A 27571-nucleotide genomic window follows, 5' to 3' on the forward strand; every position below is an offset into this window, starting at 1 on the left:
CCCTGTTCATCAGGACCAGTCCTTCCGGGCTTAAAGCAAGAGAGGGTTCCAACACCAGCAAGTGTAACTCAGGAGACGTAGGGCCGCAGGACGGTGGCCTCGGGCTCCCAGCAATGTGCTGGAGGGGCCTTCCTAGGTGCAGCCCATTCCTCAGTGCTGTGCACACGCCAGCCGCCCGTCTTCCACTGAGTAACTCACATGCTACTGACAAAAAATTTTCATTTCAGTACGACTGCCATGGTCTCAAATAGACCAAATAAATTAGAGCTTGTGACTAGGAAAGACTGAAAGAGGAGAGCAAATTCCATCACAATGGCTCCATTTTTCCTCTTATCTTTCTCTGTTCCATCCAAGCAGATCTTTCTGATTTCTCACTTCAATATCTTTTCTATGCATTTCTCCCTATCCCTTCACATCTTCAAAAGAGAAATGCAAATTAAACAGGACAAAGATATAAAAATTTATAATCATCAGGAACTGCTTATCAGGTTGACAAATGTATTTTTTAAGGTATAAGGAAAAAAACAGATATTATGTATCACTTGGTGTGATGTAATTTTAAAGCATACACCTTTGTTTATGATGTATTCAAGCCAAATGTATTTAACCTGAATCTAGTAATCCTGTAGATCAAACTTCTAGTTTACAGGAAATATAAGGAGCTATGAACTGAATGATGTCACGTCCCCTCCCGCCCACCACCCCCCCCCATTCATAACCATCCAGTGTGACTGTATTTGGGCATTTTAGGACGATATTGAGGTTAAGTGAGATCATAAGGGTGGGATCTTAATCTAGTAAGATGCCTTATAAGAAGAGGAAGAAAGAGAACTCTCTGCAGTGTGAGGACACAGTGAGAAGATGGCTGTCTGCAAGCCAAGAAGAGAGTCTTCACCAGAACCTGATCATGGAATTCCAACCTCCAGAACTATAAGACAAATCTCTGTTGTTTAAACCGCCCAGTCTATAGTATTTTGTCATGGCAGCCTGAGCTAAAACAAGGAACAAGCTTAATGAAAGCTCAAGGAAGCCACCAAAAAAATCGGTAGATATTCCACAGGACAACTGGATTGGGCTTTTCAATAACTGTGATAAATATAGACTCTTCTAAAATAAAATATATTTAATGGACATAAACATCAGATGTGCACTAGACAGTCTTGGGTTGGATCCTGGTACAGACATACCAGCAGTAAAAAATTTGGGGCCAACTGAAAAATATAAAGATGGGGATTTCATAAAATGAAGATTTATTGACATAAAAAAGTAAATATCATTAACAAAAAAGCAGGTTACAAAGGAGTATGTATAATGTGATCTCATTTTGGTTAAAAAATTCATATATCTTCCCAGCCGGTGTGGCTCAGTAGTCCCATGTACCAACATGCCCTGAGTTCGAGTCTAAGTCAGGGCACATGCCCAGGTTTTGGGTTCAGTCCCCAGTAGGGGGCATGCAGGAGGCAGCAGATTGATGTCTTTCAATGATATTTCTCTCTCTCTCTTTCCCTCTCCCTTCTTCTCTCTAAAATCAATAAAAATACATTTTTTAAAAATACACATATCTTTAAATTTGTATTCAAAAGTATTCTTAAAGAACATATACTAGCCCTGGCTGAGTGACTTGGTTGATTGGAGTGCCATCTGGTACTCCAAAAAGGATGTGGGTTCAATTGCCAGTCAAGGCACATACCTAGGTTGGGGTTTGAATCCCTAGTCAGGGCATGTATGGGTGGCAAGTACCTGATGTTTCTCTCTCATATTGATGTTCCTTTCTCCCTCTCTCTCTCTCTCTCTCTCTCTCTCTCATTCTTCCCCTCCTCCCCTTCCCTCCCCCTCCCCTTCTCCCTTCCTCTCTCTAGAAGTCAATGGACATATCCTCAGGGGAAGATTTTTTAAAAAGTAAGAGTAGAGAGTTTAAGATTGCCAAAGTGGCGGTAGGCAATGGGCAAATTTTCAAATAAAAGAGAACCACATAAGTGAGAAACACCAAAAATCAGTGTTAAAACTCTACTCAAATTCCTGGCTGACCCATGAACTATATGAGCACTGAGGAGACTCCAAAGAAAAGCAGAAGCAAGACAGAAAAAATAATGTAACCAAGATTTCAGATGCTGCCCACTATGAGAGAGTAAGAGTTTGGAGTCTAAGTCTAGTCAAGTTAAATACTTCTTAGACCAAAATCAGCACACCTACAGTCTCTACGATGTATCAATATCTACCGTATAATTAAAATATTATTGACATAAGAACAGAAAAATATGACATATAGCCAAGAGAAAAAGCAGGCAATAAAAATGGATGTCAAGATGGCCCAAATGTTGAGAAAATATGCAATCAGGAAAAAATAATTTTTAAAAAATGAGCAGCACCTAGGTGACCCATTAAACAAAACCAGGCTACATGTAATTGCAGTCTCAAAAAGAGAAGCATAAGAATAGAGCAGAAAATAATATTTAAGAAATAATGGCTACAAATTTCTTAAAGTCACACTTAAGCACATCTTAAGCACATCATAGTCAAATTGCTGAGAACCAAAGATACAAAAGTCTTCAAAACAGCCAGAAGAAATGACATATTACAGACAGGGAAGCAATAATAAAAATAATAGCTGACTTCTAATCAGAAACAATATAGGCCATAATACAATGGGTTGACAGTTTTAAACAGGTGAAAGGGAGGGGAAAAAAACCTTGTAACTCAGAATACTATATTGAGCAAAAACAATCTTCAAATATAAGGGCAAAAATAAAGACATTTTCAGATAAACGAAGCAAAGAGAACTGTTGAAAGTAGACATGCACTACTACAAATACTAAAAGAAATTCTTCAGTCTGAAGGTATAGAAGAATAAATGAAGAACACCAAAAATGGTAGATACATGGATACATAAAGAAGAGTTTAATATAAGACTCTTCAAACAAAAGACTGGCACTGCATTGTGAGATTTATAATATACATATGTATACTATCATAAGAACAGTGTAAAGACAACAGATGGTAAATGAAACGATACTTTTGCAAAGTTCTTATATTTTATGTGCAATGGTACAATATTAACTCTAAGTTGATAGTGATAAGTATATTGTAATCACTAGAGCAACCATTAAAAAATTAAAGCAGGCTACAGCTAAGAAAATGAGGGATTACACTGAAATATATATGTATATTTATATTTTTTAATTTATTAAAGCAAAAGAAGGGGAGAAACAAATAAGGCAAAGAGAAAAAGCAAAATGGTAGTGATAAATACAAACATACTGTCATACTGAATAAAAAAGCAAGACATCACTATGCACATCTATAAGAAATTCAATTTAAATATTAAAAAAGATAGGTTTAAAGTAAAAGAATATATGCCATGCAAACACTAATTATAAAAAAGCATGAATAGCTGCACTGATATCAGAAAAAAACAGATTTCAAGATAAGAACTATTATAAGGAGTTAAATAGGGGCAATTCATAATGATAAAAAGGTTAATTTATTAGAAAAACATACCAATTAAAAATATATAAGCCTAACAACAGAGGTACTAAATATACAAAGCAACCACTGATGTAACTAAAGGGAGAAATAAATGACTCCAGAGTCAAAGCTGGAGATTTTTAACATTGTGAGTAAATGATAAAACCACTAGATAAAAATCAGAAAGGATATAGAAGATATGAACACCATGGTCCACCTTAATTGAACATTTGAATCACTGCAGAAAATTCTATTGGGAAATGCTGCTCTATAGGCTGGACCAAAGATATACTTCTCATTTTAAATTTATAAATTGTTTTTAGAAGAGAGATACTAAGATTATCTAATCATAAATTGTCAGCTATTGTTCAGCTATTTTCCCTTAAAATTACATTTAGCCCTAGCCAGTCTTTCTCAGTGGTTAGAGCGTCGGCCCGCAGACTGAGGGTCCTGGATTCAATTCCGTCCAAGGGCACGGCACGTACCTCGTTTGAGGGCTCAATCCCTGGCCCCTGGTCAGGGCGCGGGTGGGAGGCAGTCACTAGATGTGCCTCTCTCACATCAATGTTTCTCTCTCTCTCCCCCTTTCCACTCTCTCTGAAAAGCAATCCTCGGGTGAGGATTAAAAACAAAAAAATTACATTTAAACTAAATTCTGTTTTTTATAGCATTGAATACATACCTAGTAAGCCAAAAATCAAGTGTATTTTTACCAACACCAAATTTTTAAAAACCTAGTCAAACTTAATGAGAATTTTGAACTACAAAGTGGTACACAGTACAGGAATCCTTTAAAATCCACATGACTGTGGTCAAAAGGGGCAAATTTCCAGTGATAAGATTGAAAAAGCCCATATCTTAATTTTTAACTTACTTATATATATGGTAACTTGTTCTAATTTTGAGTCCACCTTTGATGAAGTTGATCATATTTTCATCCTGAAAGCAATTCAATTAAATAATTAGATCATTTAGCAAGAGATTCTGAAACTTTCCCCACGGCTACATAGTTGTGTGTTTAGAACAAGATACTATCTTGTGATTACATAATTTTTTAATTAGAACACTCTTCTTGTTTTACATTTGAAATACCTTTTTGTCATTCTTTTTCCAAGTTAGGGGACAACAAAAAAGAAGTATTTTTTAAATCCTCGAATTACTTTAAGGAAGTAATTAAAGAAATAACCCTCATCAGTTAGGGGCCATATAGGTTAGTAGAAACCTACTTTAATAAGCAGCAGCATCTGCTGAGCAATTCTCTTCTGGGCTCAACAGAATCCAGAACGTCTGGCCTTAAGAACATGCTCTCAGGCCTAACTTTCCTGGCCACGTCATACTCCAGGACATGGGATTCTGATTCTCTTTCACAGGGGGTTTTAGCAGGCGGAGTCCACTTATGTTGGTGAGTTCATTTATATCCATTTCCAGGTTAAAAATAACTGCTCTGGATTCTAAATTTGTTGTCACTAATATAGTTTTGTTCTGGGAATTAAAGTACATCTCTTGGCCTAACAGTCATCAAACATAAAATGGAGGCAGCTGGCCTAAATGAATGCCATTTTTAGGGTCAGCACTCTAGGACTCCAAAACAGTCTCTTAATAAAGTATATCAAATAACTGCTCGAAGGAAGTTATTACTATAATAGATGGTGCAAATGGAGACAGTCCCATGTTTCTCATTTCCAAGACTACTTTTCTAATCTATTAACATCAAAAAGATGCTCTGGTATTTATTTCCTGTGCATTTGAACATCCTTCTGAAGCAAAAGAAAAATTGTTTTAGTTTGCTAATTTCATTAATTACTCAAATATTTAACATTTCAATTACAAGAATTAATAAATACAAAATTCACTATACAATTTAAATTTTTATCTTCAGATTTTAAGGAATTTCATGATTATACAAGTTGCAATAATGGCCAGGAAAAAAATTTCTTAAATTAGATTAAAATCTGCCTCAAATAAGAATATTTCATGATTCACCAGAAATGGCCGAATGCCTATTTTACATCAGGCACCTGGATGCAAAATTAGACGAAAGCAATGCAGCGTGCTAAGGGATGGAGGAATGCATACAGATGGAGACATGCACAGCAAAATGTCATGAGAGCACAAAGGTGGGAGGGCTGGGGGGATGGGAAGAATCCACAAAAGCATCCCGGCAGCATTACTGCTTAAAGAGCATGTGCACACAAGGTGATTGGGAAGTACCTGGTGAAGAAAGGCAAAGCAGAGGTAAACTTTGCAAGTAAAGGAAAACTTGGTGGGAAGGCAAGGAAGCATTACAGACCATGGTGTGCCTGGTCATCTGTGTTGTGTAACTCAGTCCTGGTGCAGAAATCTACAGCAAAGACAGGAATGACTAAGGAGTAAGAAAGCCACCTCTACCCATGCCACTCAAGTATGCAACATCCCTGCCATCTGAGGACATCAGTAAGAGGGGAGTAGGGAATTGGGGGGAGATACCATTTTAGTTTGAAAAAGCCTCCCCCACTTCTGGCGTTCTATTACGAGACCACTGCTGTAGTCCACGAAAGCTATTAAATTCTGAAGCAGAGAAATGACAAGGTGAGGTTCTCATCTTTGAGAGGGTGCTCAGTTGCACAATGGAGAATGAGCTAGAGGTAAGAGAACTTAGAGACAGAGTCGCTGGGTTGCTGTCCATCTAGGGAAGAGCTGATGAGCACCTCCACTAAACAATTATCATCAGAAGAAAGAGGAAGAGATGAGCTGCTAAATCTTCAACGGGTAAAAGAAGCATGGCCGTGAAACTGACTGGATATGGAGGCATGAGGGAGAGGAAAACCATGGTTATCTCCCAGTTGGTCCCCAAGCATAAAATAAGCCTTCAAATCATAGATTTGATTGTCAAATCGCCATTTGAAAAACACATCAGGAAAAAAGTGAAGGCCTCTGTGACTCACATTATGTTTATTAAGGCAGCAACACTTATTTTTAATCAGCCTTCATAATACATTGGGTTTTAGGAAACAGGGTGATAGGCCAGATTGATTCAACTTTAATAAACCAGAATCCAACCTAAGAGGTCAACCTCCAGAAATAGAGAAAAACAACTCTCAGTACAATGTGAAACATTGAGATTGAGGAAGATTTTTCATTTTACAGTTGAATTTCTGCCCTCTTACATCTCCACTCCATGGCTGCGCCACTGTGTCCATCCCTGCCACCCGTGTGGCCATGATGCTAAAATCCATGTTTTTTAGAAGCATTGGAAGATACAATGATAGGTACTGGTTGTAACAGCCCCTAAAGGTCAAATTAAAATGCCCCATAAGAAAAGGATTCATGGAGGGGTTTTTAGTGGCTTTTAAAAAAAATGCTCATCCAAAGTAAAAAGTAAAAGCAAGACAGGGGAATGAGAATAGGAAAAGGGAGAAAAATAAAATCTGAAGTATGCATGAAAAGTGTGGCTCTCTGCGCATAACTGAGCTCTGCCGAAGCGTCTGGTACAGGAGGGGAATGGCCACAGATTAAGAAGCTTTTTATGCCTGGGCCACTGCTGTGTGCAGCCCTCTGCCAATGACAGCAAGCACAGAGAGAAAGAAGCATCCTGAAATTAGGTGTGGTACTTGCAAGACAGTTTCTTTAAAAGGCAGTGGTGTTCCCAGTAGACTGAAGTTTGAAACAGATTCTAAGTACATTTGAACAGGAATAAAGCTCCCTGGTTTACCAGAATAACAAATATCTTTCATTGCAACTCTAAGTCAAAAGAACCGAAGCGATGGCATAGAATAAGCCACATTTTGTCCATGGAGTATTGGCAGGTTTCCCCAGCAATACCGACTCTAAGGCAAAGGTTCATTACCTGCACAAACGTGAGTGCTGCTTTCTGTAGGAGACACTCGGCATAACAGATTTCAGCATGCATTTCCTCTATTAAAAACAAATAAAATCATATTAAGAAAAATCCCATGTCCACAGTAATTGCTCTGAGATGTTCAGAAAAGACTGGTAGATAAATGAGCCCAAGAGAGATGTGAAAACCTAGATTGCTCTGAAGCTTCCATAACAGTGGAATGAGGACCTCAGTTCTCATCTCTCAGCAAGGTTTTCCCAGAATGTGCAAAATGGCTCAGGAAAGTCATCTTATGGTCCCATCCAAATGTAACGGCGAGGAGTCGGGCAGTTGGTGGCAGAGACCCAAACTCAGCTCACAAGAGGAAACCAAAATTTAAAAGCATTAAAAAAACAAAACAAAAAAAAACCACTTACTTTTTTAACAGTAATATTCAAGTTTAACACAGTTATAAAGATTGAAAAAACTAACTTAAATTTATGAATTCTAGCTTCTAAAATATGGAGGTATGATCATCATGGCAACGACTAGACACATTATTAAGCTGAAGTGGAAACGGCCGTTCTCTAGAGCTCTGTGAAAAAGAGCTGTCCTGTATGCACACATCATGGCTCCTCAAACACAAAAGACGATGTGAAAAGCGCACAAGCACAGTTTTGGGCTGTTTTGATCACTGCAACACGGAGCACAGGAGCAAAGCCCTGAAAAGGGGGCTCTGTACGGCTTGTATTTCCCAGGGACACATGGAGCACCTCAAGATAGCACATGGTCTATCTTCCAAAAAATTCTATTATACTTGCAGAAATTGGGGAAAAGGGGGTAAACTTTGCATTTTTACATTAAAAACATAGCAGATTCCTGCTTTATCCATGAGATACAAATTGGTATTTTATTTAAGTAAATGAGCTTGGGGTATTTAACAGCCTGGGTTGGAGGAAAGGCTCTGCCAAACACTTAGCTGTAGAACCTCAAGAAAGCTACCAGACCTCTCTCTGCTGGTTTCCTTGTTTATACAGACTGGCCCTAATGTCTCTACTTCACAGCTGAGGAACCAAACGAGGTGCTGCATGTGGAACTCACTATTCAGAGAAGCACTTGATACATGTCAGCTACTTTCACTATGACGACGGCCCTTGGCCCAGCTCACACTTTTCACTAAAAGCTTTTCAGAAAGCAGAACATTTCTTTGTGACATAACTGAAAAATAGGGTGTATCTGTGCTAGTGGAAATGCTGTTGAATCAAACTGGATAAGAATTATTGCTTTCATTTACACACCAGACCCCCGACCTCACACACACACACACACACACACACAACCACTGGTTCTCACAAACTGCTTCATCTTCCTGTCGTTGTCATATTCCACAGCCTGAATTTACAAAAGAGCAACTGCAACTAAGGTCCCCAAGAGCATGCACACAGATGGGCTATGGCCTGTGCACATCTGGCAGCGTCGACAGGGTCTCAGTCCTTCATAACACCTCACCTCAACGTGTGCTTTTGGGTTTTCCCAGTGCACTCAGTGGGGTAAACACAGGAAAGTTCTATTTGTACAGAGTCACCTGAATGTTCTCTTCCTAGGTACATGTGTAACATAGGGAGAATTGTTAGGAATTATTCGCTTTGAAAGCCTGCTCAGTAACGCAGACTGTGGCGGGGGGCGGGGGCCGAGGGGTGAAGCTGCTGCACAGAGCAAGGGAAACAGACACACACCGGCAGGTGTGCCCTAGCTGAGACGCAGGCGTAAAGGGAGGAGTGGCCAATGAGTCTGGAAACGTAAGTCAGGGCTGTTGTGGACAATGATGAATGCCCGAGTCTGGGCTCAATGCAGCAGGCAATGGTGAGTCCTCGCAGAGACCTGAGCAAAAGGGTGACCGGATCAGGGTTAAGTTAAAAATGGACAAATCTAAGAGCAACTAAAGGGTATCAGCAGAAAGCAGAGATAAAAGGTAAGACACTTTGAACTCTAGATACTATATGTATATTTTCTTCTTATTAAATCCCTCTCATACACTAAGCACTGTGTATAAATATCTGTTCTTAAAGGCAATTTGAAAGCCATTCAGGGCAATATGCCAGCCATGAGAGAAGAGCAGGTGTGTTCCGTGGTAAACCCATGAAAAGTTTAATTAAATATATTCCCTCCTGCACACAACCAGCCACTCAAGGATGTAAATGAAAATTACCAAGAGGAAAAACAAATCACATACTAAAGCTCCAATGTTTTGACATGCTCAGTTGAACACAAAGTTTGTTTGGGTTGCAGTGGCAGCCAAACTCATCAGGAATAAATGCAACTTAATTTATAAAAGTCTTATTTCTTCATAATTCCTTAGTTCACTGAAGGAAATATCTTCATTTTGCAATGAAATGTTAGCTAAGCATGCCTTTAGATATGAAAGTCTAAATAAACCTATATTTCAGGATATTAACTATTGTAACAATTAACTATTGTCATGTTAATTTTTTAAATTTATTTTCTAGAGCAGTTTTAGGCTCACAGCAAAATTGAGAGTATAGTACAGAGATTTCCCATATATTCTCTACCACCACACATGCATAGCCTCTCCCACTATCAACATCTCCCCCTCCCCCCCAGTGATACATTTGTTACAACTGATGAACGCCCATTGGCATCACAATCACCCGAAGTCCATAGTTTACACTGGGTTTCACTCTTGGTGAAAACACATTCTCTATGTTTGGACAAATGTATAATGACATGTGTCCACTGTTAGGGTACCCTACCAAGTAGTTCACTGCTCTAAAAATCCTCCACCCTCTACCTGTTCATCCCTATGCCCGATCCCCTCCAGCCACTGAGCTTTTCCCTGCCTCCACAGTTTTGCCTTTTCCAGAATGTCATATACATGGAGTCCTACAGTATGTAGCCTTTTCATAGTGGTGTCTTCCATTAAGTAATATGCATTTAAGGTTCCTCCACATCTTTTCATGGCTTAATAGCTCTTTGTTAGTGCTAAATAATATTCCATTGTCTGGATGTTTATTTATCCATTCACCTACTGGAGGACATCTTGGTTGCTTACAAGTTTTGGCAACTATGAATAAAGCTGCTATAAACATTCATTTGCAGGTTTTTGTATGAACATAAGTTTCAGCTCTTTGAGTAAATATTAAGGAGAGCAATTACTAAATTGTATGGCAAAAGTATGTTTAGTTTCCTAAGAGAGTGCCAAACTAGCTTCCAAAGCGGCTGCACCATTCCGCATTCCCATCAGCACGAATGAGAGTGCCTGCTGCTCCCCATCCTTGCCAACATTTCCTGTTGCCAGTGTTCCAGATTTTGGACATTCTAGCAGGTATGTAGTAGTATCTCATTGTTGTTTATTTTTTAATATTTAGTAAAAAGTAATTTTCTACCTATTCCAGATTTCCTAACGTGCTATGTGCACAGACATAATAAAAAGAGCACGGTACCACGTGTTTTCAAGTTGTCTAACAGGAACAATTCAGCATTTCCCTTATCCACACAGGACACATTCTGTGTCTTTTTCTACATGCCCACAGGGGAAAGTTTGGGGTGCCGTGGAAAGAACTATCAGGTGTGAACCCTGCTCTGCTGGGCCATGAGTTTAATCTTCTAAACATTAGTTCCTAGTCCATAAAAAAGATTAGACTGAATAATGTTAAGGAAAGCATCAAGAACAATGTCTGACACATAGACATAATGGAGCATTATCACCATTACCTTCTAAATTATTATTATTATTTATACTTACACTAAAAATATCATGTTATTCTTCCCAAAACTAAGGTAAAAAAAATCTCAGATGTCAGCCTTCATATTGCAAAGGAAAAGGAAAGCAGGGGCAATAGGCCACTGGAGAGAGACGATGCCGAGGAAGACAGGAAGGGGGATGTAAGTGAAAGAGTCTAGTTTCTCTGGAGCCCATTTAAACTCCGGAGCCATTGGCCTACTTTAGTGGGCTCTAGGGCCACTGAGGCCAACTTCCATCAACAGCCCGAAGGTGGAAAATATGAAGACATATTCTACCCAAAATCAAGGGGGTAAAGAAAATTCTTACGTTTCTCACAGGTCATTTTCTGGAGAGGAAGAAGACGGGCCTCAGCTGCCTGGAGTGAGCCAGGAAATGCCACCCTGGTTTACAGTGGTTTCAGGGCCAACACAGGCCCTTTAGGAGCAAGTCCCTAGGCATCTCCTGCAATCGGCACCTAACCTCACATCATGCCAATGTCGACAACAGGTTGACGATAATGCTCCTCTAGCAAAATAAAACTTCATAATCAAACACATTCAGAAGTGTGTCTGACATACAGGAGAAGGCCAGGAATGACTGACAGCAGTACCCAGAATTGCTCCTGCCTTCATCAGCCACAGCTGCTTCCGCTATTTGTGTTGCCTCTTCCAGAGAGTAAGCCTGACAATGACCACCCGTGCACAATTTCTCCTTGGATGGCAGAAGCTTCACTCTAGGATAGCCACATCTGAAGAACGTTATTTTCTCTTTTGCAGGGTATCTGGATGCTGTTTTCTTGTAAACAATTCTGACTAGAGTGTAAAACTTATAAAACAGAGCTAATTGTATTCCTTCTGCCCTGATCTCAGTGGGAACATGAAGCAATTGACAACAAAAAGTCATTCCCTCCCCATCCATCTGATCAAGATGCTACAGTCATTTCTGGACTCTTGAATATTTCCTGAATATCCACAAACCAGCATCTTCCATACTGTGAAACATTATCAGTGTTTTCTAAGGTATCAAAATTACTTCCTTTACCTTGAAAAAAATTTTTAATAGTTTGCAGAAAAATAGCAACTCTCATACATGGATGGTAAGAATATAAACTGACCTAACATAGGCAATACCTATAAATATTATCAATTTTTAAATCCTAAGTCCCAGTAATTTCACTTTTAGGTCTCTATCCTCTGAAACGCTTACAAAAATTCATGAAGATATAGGTACAAGAATTTTAGGACATGCCCTGGCTAAGTGGCTCAGTTGGTTGGAGCGTCATGCCATATACCAAAAGGTTGAGGGTTTGATTCCCAGTCAGGGCACATACCCAGGTTGCGGGTTAGATCCCCAGTTAGGGTGCACACAGGTGGCAGTCAATCAATGTTTCTCTCTCACGTTGATGTTTCTCTCTCTCTCCCTCCTCTCTCTCTGAAATCAATAAAAACATATCCTCGGGTGAGGATTTTAAAAAAAAAAAGAATTTTCGGACAGCAACATTTATAATAGTGGGGAAAAAACAATGCAACTGTCCTTCAATAGAGAAAAAAGTAAGTAATCGATGATACCCCACCCAATGGAATATTACATAGCTATTAAACAGAATTAAGTACACATTATATGTACTAACGTGGGAAAACATCAATATAAAAAAAACATGTTGTAGAACAATATATAATGTGATTCTATGCAAAAATTAACAATACATGAACAACTATAAACACCCCACATCTATCTTATGTATGTATTTATATATGTACACAGAAAAGTCTACAAGGCTTCAAAACCAACTCCTACCGAGAGTTACTTCTGGAGGGTATGACAGAGAAGAGGAAAAGACATTCCATTTACTTTATATGATATATTTAAGTATTGAATCTTATGAGCGTTATCACATTTCGATTTTTCAAAGAAAGGAAAAAAATAATCTTTTAAATGAGTCTTACCTTCGCTCATCTGTTCCAATGATCCTCTGGAAAGAAGGCTTGAGAAAGACTCTACAACCGTGGTTTTTTTCCTATATCTACACAGAACAAGCAGAAGGGAAGGAAATAGAAGAAAGAAATAACAGTAAATTAGCTCGAGCTCATTTTCACTTGACATTCACTTCAGTCACAGCCACACCAGAGTCCCCAAGGCACAGCTCAGCACTAGCATCTGCAGGCAGAGCCCACCTTGTGAGCGCTGCATCCCCACTCCCGGCCCCGGGCCGGCCTGCTGGGGGCGCGCAGCCCCTGCTCCCTGAAACGCGAGCAGACGAGCGCACGCCGAGCAGTGAACGCCAGCCCTGCCAAGCACCCTCCCTGACCTCTGCGGCTGAAACCAGGGCTTCTGTGGTAAGGCTCACCATGCGTAAAGAATGAACTTAAGAGGCCAATATTTGAAACCTCTCTTCATTTGTGGGGCTTGCAGCATAGTTACATTAGTATATAAATTCCACCAATGTTAAAATTCACCAATGCTAGCTAAAAGCTTTTGCTACGGTCTTCCTATAGACACAGAGCAAAGATTAAAATAAAACTGAAAATTCATCTCATTTTCACCAACCAAAGTGTTCAACTACGCTCCTTTTAAACAAAACAGCCCCTTCTGGATTTGCAGCATCTCCCACAAAAAGAATGTGCCTAGCTCGGCTGGGCTTGGGGTGCGGTACCTAACCTCACCACAGGGAGCCCCTTGAGATGCTTGCTGCTAACCCCAATTGCAATCTCCTCAGCCCTTCTCTGCAGGTCAAGTTACCACAGATGCCAAGTGTTTGGGCAAACCAGAATCATACTATGATTCCCAAAAGTGAATGTTTTGTCTCTATTACATAAAACTATATGAGGCCAAGAAAGCTGTAAAGCTCAAGTCCTTTCCTACAACTGTGGCCAACTTCAAACAGAGCTCTCAGTAGGGCAAACCACATTCATTTTATCACACAGGCATAAAGAGTCATATCTCAAGTATTTAATTACTCAGTTCATACTTTTGGCAGGTTTGTAAGGCGTCCCTCATGGCAGAAATGCCGTTTTGGATGTCCTGTTGCTCGAAGGTCATGATGGCCTGCAATACCACAATGGTACTATAGCCCAAGGCATGGTACATGCTGTCCTTAGCCCTGGGGGCAACACAGAGAATTAGCACATTTCAATTCAAGTGGAAAACATTCAAGTCTTATCTGATAGTCAACATAAGAAATCCTAATAAATATAAGTCTTGACTTTCACAGTGAGAATCTTTACTCCTTTACCATAGTCACTGAAATAATACGACTGTAAAAGGCACGCCCTAGAACACTCGAGGATCAAGGACTTTCCAATTTAAGCTCACACAGGCAGCACAGAACATTCCAAGTTGAAAGAGATGCTTTTCCCTGTTTCAGCACAAGGGGGCAGCCTGCAGATTCATTTCCTAGAAAATGTTTCAAAGCAAACCATTTCTCCCCATTGAACAAGGGACAGTGAACGTCTGTAGCTCTAAGTGCTAAAATAAAAGCCACTAGAAATATGTTTTGTGACAGACAAATTCTGATGTTTTTGAATGACAAAGGCTCATTAAAAATTGTCCCCTCCACTCTCCCAGCCAGAGGCCAAGAGGAAGCAAAATTTTTTCAATAAAGTTAGGTCTGCAGCAAAGGGACCTGACAAAACCACGTTTTAAACTTCATATCTAATCTAATCCCATTATCTGAAATTCCTGATTAAAGTTCTTGATAATTCAAGTTACCAGCGAGAATCACTTAGACTCTTAAAGAGGTCAATTAGTCCTAATGTATGGCAGATATCCCAGATTCTGTCACCATCACTTTTCTCAAAACTTCTTAAATTATGTTTATTATTTATAAGATTTAAGTTATCAATGCATGATTCTGTTTTTAATTCAGATATAATCACAACAGCCTGCTGCTGTGTAAAACAAATGCAAGCCACTGTACTCTTTTCCCCAGGGAAATGGTCTAAACAGCCTTTGGTAATTTGCAGTTTGCCCTGAACAGTGAGGGCACTGCCTGTTCAAAGGGGCCGCAAAGAAGAAGAGCAGCCCAAAATCAATCAGAAACTGTGGTTTTAAACCTCATACTTAACCCAAAAGGTCCTCCAAGAGGAAAAAAAGTATTCAGGAACGAAAAATGTATGCTTGAGAGTGAAACTTGCATAAAGATCAGAGACTCTATAACTCCACTAAATACAACACAAAATCATTTCTTTTCATTCCATATTATGTCCAGCTGGGTGTCAGTGGCTGAGAAAAAAAAGGAAGACCTGTTTGACTAAAACAAAACAAAGAAACAGGCAGGCAGGCTAAGAGGAGAGACAAAGGAAAAAAGACAGTCAGGGAGAGAGACAAAGACAAAGGGGGGTAGAGACACGAGGCGGAAAGACAGAGAAATCACTGGGGGAGGGCAGGAGACAGGCAAGGTAGGCACAAGTGTCGGAGACAGCACTGGCAAATTTCCTTAGGCTATCGGCTTCACCATCTATTCTAACATATGTTCCTAACCTCTGAAATTCTAATTGATCAAGATCTTCTAAAGCTTAATAGAATTACCATAGCAACTTCTCAGTAGGTAAATTAATTTCTAAGATTCGAAGTCAAGGCCAGAATCACATCCCCCTATCAGTGGCGTAAAGGAATGAGATTCCCACTTTTGTGCCCAGCTAACCTACAAAATTCTACGAGGTCTAAGCTTCATCTGAGTAAGTGACTGTTTGAGGAAACAATGTGAGAGTAAGTATGCCTTCCTGTAGAGCTACAGTCACACAGTAGGGTTGGGGACTGTGGTCAAAGTGAGGCCTTGTAAGAAGGCTGAGCACAGGTTTTGCTGCCACACTTTAAAAATTAACAGGTACTATTAATTGAAATTAAGTTGTTTAACTTTTATATCACATAAACAGGGAGTCCCAATTTTTATATTATCTTAAGTTTTTTAGCATTAGAGATTAGCATTTTCCAGTTCTTCCCATCCCCATTTCGAAGAAAACTTTTTTCAATTATATTTAAGCTTAAGAGGAACATCTGTAAAAATATTTCACTGAAGGAAGCAAAATGGAGTGCTACAAAACTACATAAATGACACTATCTAAACAAGTAGAAAAATTAAAATATGAGGAAGAACCAGAAATTTTCTACTGAATAAAGCTGAAGTGGATATTTAAATTAAAGAACAGTAAGAGGTCTTAACCAAATATTTAGACAGAAATACAAATAAATTAACTGACAAGAATGACATAAAAGACAATCATCAAAAACATGTGAAAAAATATATTTTACCTAAAAGAAATAAAGTTAATTACCATGGTTGGAGCAATTCTAAGGCATCTTTAAATTTGTTACTTAGAAATAATTTCAATGCTCTTTCACATTGTTCCAGGCCACCTTTGAGATCCATCTTGGTTGATGTTGACCTAAAGATCAAGAAAAAAATGATACAGAATTTCTATAGCTTTTACTATTAGCAAGTTGTCGCAGGGAGTGTGTGTGTGTGTGTGTGTGTGTACACATACTCTGGAGAGAGATAGGCTGGAATTCTAACTCTGCCACTTACGAGCAGGTCTTGAACCTCTGGAAGCTGACTTTCTCATCTGTAAAATGGAACAGCACCACGCAGGGCTATTGTGAGGATAGAGTTAATGACAAACAATGCTCATAGTGGACAGCGAATAAATGATAGTTACGCCCTGCCCCTCCCCACCCCGTCACGCCAAAGACCGTAAGTATAGGAAGTACCCTTATTCATGGGGGCAGCAGAGGTTACGTTGTTTTAGTTTGGTTATATAAGGGGGGGAAACGTGCTTCAGTGGAAAACTGAATTGTCCAGAGGAGACCCTCCAAGTTACTTGCTTTTGATTTTATGGGAGCTATCTTACAACTCTGTGAGTTTTAAGTAACTGATAGCAATGCAAAATAATTGTCTATAGATGTTGTCAATTCAGTCCTGGCCAGAAGAGGGTGAACTGACTTCCCTCCAGAGTAGAAGTAGCTAGTTGTCGCTGAATTTGCATTCATTTCAATACTCCTTTATTCCATACAAATTTGTGCTGTTTTCAGTCTTTAAAAGGTGATCATTTCTACATCTCTATGACAGTCATGATTGTACACTGTTTTGAAATTTTTGTTAATTATTTATGATTCATAGAAACTTTGCTCTTTAAAACTAGAGCCATCTCTAAAATGTTTTGTAACAATTTTAATAGAGCTATATCTCAAAAAAATATTTCAGTAAGTAAATGAGCAGTACGATTTATTTCAAAGTACTAAAGTATAATTTCCATGCCTCCAAACTCCCCAAATTCATTCTTTCAAGCATGAAAACAAAATCTCATCAGTAACTCATCTACCTGAAATGGGCTCTGAAGGTTCTACAGGGAATGACCCTCTGTCCCCAAAACTCCTCACGGCTGGTTCCCTCCTGTTACTCAGATCCTGAACAGCTCTTGGATTTACCGTATTTCACCTCCACTGCCCAGTCCAATTCAGCCATCATTTGCTGCCTGGTTTCTACAGACACACTTTACCCATTTCCTACTCCTACCTCTCACCCCAGTCAAAGCTCTATCTACAATTCATTAAACTAATATTTACGGAGCTCTAACTCTGTGCCAGGCACCCTTCTAAGGGCTGGGAATACAATAAACTAGACACATGGGATCCGGGGCTCTAAAGTAGCTTCCATTCTCCTGGGGTGGGAAGTGCAGACTTAAACAAGAGGACCAGCAGCTAAGATCCTCTCAGGCTGGGTCAAAGAGTCTGGGAGAGAAACTGGTTTGGGAAGGTGAATGGGGTGAGGCCCAACATTAACGAGGATGGTCATGGAAAGTTGTCCAAAAGGATGACCTCTGGGAGCCGTAATATGGATCCAGTCATGGGTATATCTAGGGGATGGGGGGAGATTCTAAACCGGGAATGTGACAGAAAGCAGGCAGAAAGCAGAAACCATAGTGGCAGAGAAGACGGGTTTTATTCTAAGAACAAATAGAAATGTTTAGCTCAGAAATCTCCACTCTCTTTCTAATCACCCCTCAGAAATCTCCACTCTTTCTAATCACCCCTCCGACCGTTGGGTTTTCCAGTTTTACCTCTCACCTGCTCTCTTAATCTTCACTCCCATCAGTTCTCTCAGGTTACAACTCATCTCTTATTACAAAGAGATGGGATGGAACAGACACTGGTCCACCTGCCAAACAACAATCACCTTTGCATCTCAGCTGGCCACACTGTCACCGGGAGGATGCACTTAAATGCCCAGCTTCAGGGATAAACAAAAGTAGGAGCTCAGCACCTCCAAAGAGTAACCTCAGCCCTTCTAAAGGGTTTACTAAGAGGTTCACATGAAATTAAGAATCACCTCCACCCCCCAGAATACCAGTACTACCATGTTTTGCATGGAATGACCAAGAGAGCAAGTTGAATCTCAGCCAGAACTTCTCACATCTCTTGGAGTCAGTTCTCTCCATTTCTACTGCCATCACATTAACTGAGACTCTTCTCACTTCAAGTCATGGATGCCATCCTGACTGTTACTGCTTTGATTCAGTGGTTCTCAAACTTCAGTGTGCATGACACTTACCTGGAGGGCTTGATATGAAACATACTGCTGGGCCCCACCACCAGAGTAGACCTGGGGTGGGCTCCACAAGTTCCCAAACAATACTGATTTTGCTTTCATTCATCCTGGACACAACTCTCACACTACCCTTCCTAAAACAGATGTTCATTCATACTGCCTCCTTGAGTTAAGAACCTAAAGTGCTGCCCATATCTACCAGAGGAAGTTGAAGCACTTCTGCCCAGCCCACCACACATGTCTCATCAGATCAGAGTGAAGAGTATGGCTCTTTAAAAACAGTCAAGTATCTTGCAAGAGGCATATCAACATGGCATTCTCCTCAAGCCTGACATGAAATAATAAAAATTCCTAGACTGGAAATTGGAGGTCAAAGCTGCCATCTCTAGCCATGTGATCTTCAGAAAGTCATTTAACCTCCCTGCGTCCACTGCCTCGCCTTTGAAATGCCCTCCCATTTCACAATGTGTGCAGGAGAAACAAAGGCATAAAGGTTCTATTCCCTATAAAATAGCCAACATGTCAGTTTACTATTTATGACAACTTGAGGACATGTGTGTGGTGAAGGAAGAGGTGGACCAAGGGAACAGATGGAAACAGGAACTTCAGATTCTTTGCTAAGGGCATCCAGAGAAAGTTTCTGCTTTATTCAGGAGCCTGGGAGCCACAATCAAAGATTTCCTACATATACGGAGTCCACTCACACCGCGGTCCTGGGCAAGCAGACCTCACAGGCGCAATACCGCTTTCAGTTATTTACCTGGAGATACGCTTTTGCCCTTTGAGCGCTCACAATTTATACTGATCTATGTTGAGTAGAAAGATCATTGGTGACTTTTTCCTCCCCTTTCCAAATTATTTTAAACCTTTTCATGTTACTTTTATAATGAAAAACTGATTTACATAAATATTATACACATAAGTAATGTTTTAGAGAAAAACAAAGAGAAAAGTCCTATCTGCACCATTTCCCAGCTCTGTAATCTCAAACAACCACATTACCTCTCTAAGTTTGTCTCCTTATCTGTAAAACGTAGGTAGTCACACCTGCTGCTACTACTTTACAAGGTAGTTATAAAAACCAGGTAAGCTCATGGAAATAAAAGTAGAAGTACTGTTTATATTGAGGTATTGGTATAATTTTCCACTACCGTCTAAGATAAACAAAAAGGTTACAGAAAGCTAGGTTGAACCCTATTATAATGTCTGAGCACCCTTTTTTCTATTTTTCTTTAATTGTGGTAGAATACACATAACATAAAATTTACCATCGTAACCATTTTTAAGTGTACATACAGTTCAGTGGTGTTAGTTATATTTACATTGTTATGCAACTAATCTCTAGAACTTTTTCATCTTGCCAAACTTAAACCCTGCACCCATTAAACAATAACTCCCTCTATTCTTCACTCTTTACTAACCAAAGAGAGAGGGTCCCCTCTTCTCTCACAAGCTCCTACTCAAAATTGGGCCATTGGGAAAACCTTATTTCACTAAACAGTCTCTGGAACTCAGACTCCTGAGGGACCAGAACTCCCTGCACAACTCTGGGATTCTCCCAAACTTCATTAAGTATTTAAAGTTACCAGTGGTCAGTACTACACTGAGCTGACAATCCATGCTTGGTAAGTGAAGAATTTAAGAGTCTACAAATGGTTTTCTCTATTCCTTTAATTCTGAGACTCTAGGCCCCTGTTCTGCTTCCTGCTTTTGATGAATTTCTCAAGTAGGTCAAGAAGACAAAATGCCCTGTATCTCAGAGTTTTAAAGTGGGGGGCCATGTCATTATAACATTTCCCATGGAAAAATTCATCTGTGAAGATCAAACATGTCCCCCAAATAATAAAGAGATGTTACAAGGAGGAAGTGATGGGAAAGCTCTGGGCCGAGGTGGAAAGTCTTTCCTCATTTTTCCAAAAGTGACCTTAACACAGCTGCCTCATCAACGAGGGTGCCAACAGATATGAAGTGATGAACACAAAACCTACAGACGGCTGCAACTTTGTGTTGCGGTGCCCTGTGACGACACTAGCAATAAACTCAAACTCAAAGAATAGCAGAGTTGCCCGGCATCAGGATCCTTATAAAGGAAGCCCTCTCCTGGTTCTTTGAAGTTGAAGAAACCATGGTTGTCAAAACACTGTAAGACTAAATAAATGAGAGGGATTATAACCAGGGAGGCAAATGGGTTTTGAAAGGTGTACTGGCCCGGAAATGAGAAGACAGAGCACCAAGTTGCAATTCAATTACTGCCTGGCCGGGGCACCTTGGGTATGTAATTTGACATCCGGGATTTTTGTTTGTTAAATAGTGACCAAACACCCTCCTTGACTGCCTCCCAACTTTGCGTTGAGGGGTAAATACATTGGGTTCTGTAGTGTGAGTGATACATTAGGTAGGGTGCTATTTTGTTCTATGCAGTCTAACTACCCACATACTTGACCAAATTTGAAGACTTTCTCCACTTTATAGAGTTCCTTCTAGGCTGCTCCAGAGTACATTTACAACTGCTTGATTTTACAAATGCACTAAAAGACCTGTTGATTAAAAATTAGAAGAGGAATTTTTATTGTTTAATATTTTAAAAGAAAAAGGCTATGAAATCTGCAAATGCAGTATATGCTATATACTTGACTATGCCTAAAAAATAATTAAATTTCCCTCCATTTCTTCACTTATATATCTTTTTGTTTATTTTTCAACTAAAGTTGACATTCAATATTATATATGACATTCAGGCATACAGACACAATAGTGGTTAGACATTTATATAACTTACAAAGTGATCCCCCCAATAAGTCTAGTATCCACCTGATGCCATACACAGCTATTACATTATTACTGACTCCATTCCCTATGCTGTATTGTATATCCTCATGACTAACTTGTAACTGCCAATCTGTACTTCCCAATCCCTCTGTCTTATTCATCCAGCCCTGCAACCCCACTCTCATCTGGCAACCATCAGATTGTTCTCTGTATTTATGAGTCTGTTTCTGTTTTCTTTGTTTGTTTTGTATTTTATCTTTTTTTTTAATATGTTTTTGTTGATTTCAGAGAGAGCAAGGGAGAGAAAGAGAGATAAAAACACCAATGATGAGAGAGTCATTGATCAGCTGCCTCCTGCACGTCCCCTGCTGGGGATCGAGCCTGCAACCCGGGCATGTGCCCTGACCAGGAATCAAACCTCAATCTCCTGGATCATAGGTAGATGATCAACTGCTGAGCCATACCAGCAGGGCCCTTACATCACTTATTGAAGAGACTGATCTATGTGTCTGTTTCTATGCCAATACCTTGCTCTTTTGATTACTATAGCCTTGTAGTGTAGTTTGATATCAGGTAGCATGATACCTCCAACTTTGTTCTTTCTCAAGATTGCTTTAGCTATTTGCTAGCAAGTCCATCTGGGAGAAAGCTGCCCCTCCAGTCCTTGGCACTTTTTGAGCTGTTGCCCCAGTGCTGGAGCACAGAGTGAGTGTGGCCACCAGGGAGTAAGGCCATGCACGGGAGCTCTAAGAGGAACACCTGGGACTCCAGCAACTTGTTGTCTTATCAGGAGGGACAGGATCCCTGCTGATTTTCACAACCAGATGTTGTGAGGACTCCTCTTCCCAGCAGTGGTGATCCAGGCTGGAGAGCCTAGTGTGGGTCTAACCTCCTGCTCCTCAGGGGGAACCTCCACAGCTGAAACATCCCTGCTGATTCTTAACTGCCACACATGGGTGTGGAACCAGCCTGTTTTTCATCTACCCCTCCTATCCATCTCCATGCGGCTGCTTCTTTATATCCTTAGCTATAGGAGTTCTGCGGGAGAAGGTGAACACAGCATTTACCTATTCCACCACCCTGACTGGAACTTCCTTTATATATCTGTAACCTCTTCTTCTCTGACCCCCTTTCAACTCCAAAACACACAAATCTTATTTCTATTTAATGTTAAACCAGCAAAAAAAACAAGGTAACTTTCCCTCACTCTTGTCTTCTCTCTTAATACACTTCTCCCACTCCGTTTCCTCATAGGCAAGAGCTTCAAAAGGGACTTGACACTCACATTCCTTACTTCTCCCCTCCCATTCACCACAGACTGGCTCTTGCCCCAACTTGACTGAAACCCTTCAAATTAAAGGTCCCTGATATCTAACTGCAAAAGCAAAGGATACTTTTCAACCTATATGCATGCAGACCTCTGCAACACCCAGCTCTATTGACCAAATTCCAGAACTCACCCCTCCCCCAAATCCCTTGCCCATCCCACAGCCACCATCTCATGGAGTTGTCCTCTCCCACACATCTCTGTAGCTCTTGCTTGAACTCTCACTCCCTCAGCCACCCCTTCAGTGTCTGTGTTCCCAAAAGTTCCTTCCTCCATTCTCTTCTCATTAGTTTTGCTCTCTCTTGGAAATAGCTCTTGAGGTTCCTGACTTCAAGAACTACATATATGTTGAAGATCCCCAGTCTAAATATCCAGCTCACAGCAAGCTCTGAATATCATACCCTTTATTTATTACTGTTTTCAATACTTTTTTTAGCTATTTTATTACCACTTTCAAACTCAGCCTTATAAATGTTGATGCAATAGTTACCTAGGAAACTATCAGATAAGTTAGAGGGTAACGCTGAAAAGGGGGCACATATTTCTGAAGAAAGCTCAGATTTCCTGAACAGGGACATATGGAATAAAACAGTAACCTGAAAAATAAACGCCTTAAGATCCTCAGAAGTTATTTTCAAGTTCATCTCCATTCCTCAAGCCTAATATTATTGCACCCCTTTCTTATATCAACAAACTGCCAAGTCCATGAGTATTATGAACACACTCATAAGTAGCTAAAATTTCAAATGCAAAATCCAAAATGCTAAAGATCTGCTGTATAATTTAAAGTTTAATAAACCTATAGGACAGATGATAAAGCACTTTCTCATGTTACTAAAAAGTAGCTTTAACAAAGTTGCTTTAATAACTGATAAATAGCCTACATGTTTAAAAAGAAACAACTAGTTAAGTTAATTCCAGAATAGGCAGGAAAGGAACAGTACACCTAGCAATTATATGTGATATTATAAAGAATACTTAAGGAAAAGAAAAAAAGTCATGATTTACTAAGTTTTAAAAAGCAGGTTACTAAATATTTAGTATGATCCCAATTAAGCAAAAAGTTAATATCTCTATATAAAGGGAAAAAGAAAGAATATACACCTAAAAAATGGTTATGATAGTTAAAGTGATAGAAATACATATTTTATTCTTTGTGATTTTCTATTATTTCCTGAATTTTCTACAATGAACATTTTTAAGTGCACTTTTAAGCCAAGATTACAAAAAGAATATAAGTAGAAAAATGGTCATAATACCATATTGACTGAAAACTCTATGGTTATACCCATCTCAAGAAGCACATGCCCAGGAAAAAGACTGGAATGAAATACACCAAAATTCTAACAGTCTGTGTCATAATTATAGCTTATGTTTCTTCTTTCCTCCACTTCTCCCTATGCTTGCCAATGTGGTTACATTATTTTATTTAAAAATTAATGGTTAAAAATTTTTAAGATAAAAAAGACACAAAGGGAGCTGTGCCCCAAAAGTTGAATTTAGTTTTGTTTCTGCTTTTATGTAACAATGACACCTATTCATTGAGTCCCTTAGCCTCCTTCCCTCATTTGTCAAATGGGCACTCTACCTGCCTGGGCCTCTCCCCTCCCCACCTATCAATAAACCACAGAACCCTGTTCTAACATCAACATTACAGTTCACTAAAGGGTAGGACTGGTCCCCTCAGGAACGCTGGTACACCTTTTCTGACCTGTTCACATTAGGTGGTCTGTGCTGTCCAGAGGCCTGTTTTGAGTCCAACGATTCTAAGGAACAGCTGCTTGTTGCCATATCTTTGCAAAAAGGCCTGTTAATAAATAAAAAAAAGGCAGAGTGAGGTATTTATTTTTTTGTCTTACAGGAAAAGTCCACATAAATTTAAGAACACAACACAAGCCCTTCAATAATTTACTACATCTCACTTCCATTTCTTAGCAATTTGGAAAACCAAAGAAATTAACTGAAATCAGCCCCCACCACTCTCCACCCAAAGACAGCATTGTATGTTGTATATATCCTTCCGTATCTTCTCCCAAGTAAATCTACACATATGTTTTTATATTTTATTAAAATGGAATATTATAGTAGAAGAGAAAAAAGTTTTCCTTGACCCCCTTAGGATCCCTGGCTGAGTCTGAAAAGTAAAGTGACAAAGACAGATTAACAGGAGAAAAGCACATAAATAGTATTGCATTTTTACATGTACATGGGAGCCTTCACAAGAGAATAAAGGCCCAAAGACATGAACAGAGCAGGAAGTTTTTACACCTATTAGACAAAGAAACAATAAATTTGTAAATAGCTGTCAAGTCAAGTAGTAGATGGTGAAGAAGTAATGAGAAATATACAGGGTTCTTTAATGAGGGTTTTTTGCCGATTCTATGACCTGATAGGATCTGTCTCCAGTAAAAGAATTTATTTCCTGTCTTTATGAAGAAAAGGGAGAGCTTTTCCTGCTTTTTACTGCTTAATTGTCCTCAGCTCAAAATAATTTTTATGCCAAAGAGGCTTATTTGGGGTGACATATTGGTTTCCTTCATTATAACATTAATTTATCCTGAAACTTTTCTAGTCAATAAATAGAGTTGCTATTGTAGTTACTGTCTGCATAGAATTCTAATGAATGGAAGTAACATAATTTGTTACTCCATCCTCATTTTGGGGCATGGAGGTTGCTCCCAATGCTTTGCAACTACAAATAATACTGTAATAAGCCCTCTATGCACTTTTGCCTGATTATTTCCTGAGGATAAACTCTTGAATTAAAGGGTGCATATTTTGTAAGGTATCTTATTTGTAACAAACTGCTTCATTTCCCATTATATATACACCACAGTGCTGAAGTGGCACAGAGGAGGTGGAGGCCTATCTGGTTTACAGAATCTTAGGCCAGTCAAGAGAATGAAACGTCCACAGAGTTTAAGAATAAACCCGCCCTGCCCGGCCGGGCGTGGCTCAGCGGTTAAGCATCGACCGAGGATCCAGGCAATCAGGGTTCTATTCCCGGTCAGGGCACATGCCCGGGTTAGGGCTGCAGCCAGTCAATGACTCTCTCATCATTGATGTTTCTATCTCTCTCTCTCCCTCTCCTCTCTCTGAAATCAATAAAGATATATTTTTTAAAATAAATAAATAAATAAACCCGCCCTGTATTGTAAGAGAATCTCCAATCTCCTCCTGTTCCCGTTCACCTTAAGAGCACACGTCCCATAAAGAAGAAAGGATTATTGACTATCCCTGTAGGGAACCTTTTTTTTTACATTCTAAGATATATAATGCCTTCAGTTAAGTGGAGCTTGATTATATTCCACCTCTCAAACTTCCCAGTACCCTCTAATATTTTACTATCAACATTCATCTTATCTTGAACAGATAAAGTGTCCTACATTTTATACATCAGGTTAAGGGAAAATCAGGGTTCTTCCTACAAGAGTGGTTGGGTGTAGGTGGTGGGAGGGAAGAAAATGCCACGGATAAGGGGGAATGTAGCTTGAAATCAGGTTATGTTCCAGCACAAGAACTTTCTGCCAGACAGAGGAAGCACTAAGCACTTATGTAAACAAGACTTTGGGGCAGTGACTGTCATCTCTGTTTACAAACAGGGAAAGAGGTAAAGACAGATTCAAGAGGCTGTCTACCCTCTTGAACCATCCTTGCCCACCTGTTCTCTTACAGATTCACCTTTACTCTTAATTATAAAATTCTCTCCAGTGTTAAAATTTTGAGGTTTTTGGTGTGTGTGTTTTTTAATCAAAACTAATCCCTCTTGCCCTGGCTGGTGTGGCTCAGTTGTTGGGTGTCATCCCATGAACCAAAAGGTTGCGAGTACAATTCCCAGTCAAGGCACCTACCCAGGTTGCGGGCTCAATCCCCAGCAGGGGGCATGCAGAAGGCTGCCGATCGATATATCTCTCTCACATCAATGTTTTTCTCTCCCTCTCTCTCCCTCTCTCTCTAAAATCAGTAACAACAAAAATTTTTAACATATTTTAAAAAACCTAATCACTCTTTCCTCTAACATTTCTGATTTTGAGGGCACACTGGGAAAAACTTCCCTCCACAAAGATTTTCTAACTTGTCATTTCACCAGTGTTGTTACTTTTTAATATTTAATTTGTTGATCCATTTATAATTTGAGTACATGGTACAAGACAGTGCTGTGCATTTGTTTCTTAATCTTTGGCCATTTTCCCAAGATAATTTTTAAAAGGCCATATCTTTTCCCTCAATGATATGATAGACCACATATATAAAACATTAAAATTTTACTACGTTCTGCTAAAATCAAGTATGTTGTGCCAGGTAAATGTTGCATGTTTCAAAGCTAAGATTATAGTGTCTTTACCTGGCACAATAGACTTGAATTTAACAGAACTTAATAATTACTAATAAAATAATAATAGATTATAGTTATCTTTTCTGAGGTATAAAAGTTTAGATTAGATGCCTCTAGTCCTTACTGCTTCTATGCACATGTACACAAAGTCCCAGAAGTTCTGTGGTATTTTTAAATTTATATTATTATCACAATAAATGTATCATGCTACAAAGTGATTTTTTATTCAACGGCATTTTGATATAGACTTAATTCACTCACTTAAACTATTATCTAGTATTTCATCAAGAACCTTTTTTTTTTTTTTCATTTTTTATGAGAAATGTTTCAAATACCTGGAGAAAATAATATAACACCTAAGTATATCTGGAATTCATTTTTGTGTACATATTTGTTTCCCATATGGACAGGCAATTATCCCAACACCAATGAGTAACTTATCCCCCAGCTACTCCTTAGCTTGGAAATAAGAGGAAATCCGATGTCCTCTCAATGTCATCTTGGAGCAATGCCTAACAGGCCCGCCCAAGGATATATCTTTGTTTGATTTGCTATTTACTATTGATTGAGGCCTATATTCTGTAAAAGTATAT

The 27571-nt window shown here is 39.4% G+C and overlaps 1 protein-coding gene across 3 annotated transcripts in view; it reads right to left on the reverse strand.

Annotated features, from left to right (window-relative positions):
* TTC39B (tetratricopeptide repeat domain 39B) overlaps window positions 1-27571 on the reverse strand; it is a 110664-nt gene that overhangs the window by 33245 nt on the left and 49848 nt on the right. For all 3 annotated transcript variants that reach the window (XM_081150891.1, XM_081150890.1, XM_081150892.1), the window contains 6 exons: window positions 24354-24449; window positions 16277-16387; window positions 13972-14103; window positions 12950-13026; window positions 7292-7359; window positions 4340-4404 (listed from right to left, as the gene is read on the reverse strand). In XM_081150891.1, the coding sequence (XP_081007017.1) occupies window positions 4340-4404; window positions 7292-7359; window positions 12950-13026; window positions 13972-14103; window positions 16277-16387; window positions 24354-24433 (533 nt within the window). In that variant the 5' untranslated portion in view covers window positions 24434-24449. The remainder of the gene's footprint in view (window positions 1-4339; window positions 4405-7291; window positions 7360-12949; window positions 13027-13971; window positions 14104-16276; window positions 16388-24353; window positions 24450-27571) is intronic.

Source organism: Miniopterus schreibersii (assembly GCF_964146895.1).
Source record: "Miniopterus schreibersii genome assembly, chromosome: 11".
Lineage (NCBI taxonomy): Eukaryota > Metazoa > Chordata > Mammalia > Chiroptera > Miniopteridae > Miniopterus > Miniopterus schreibersii.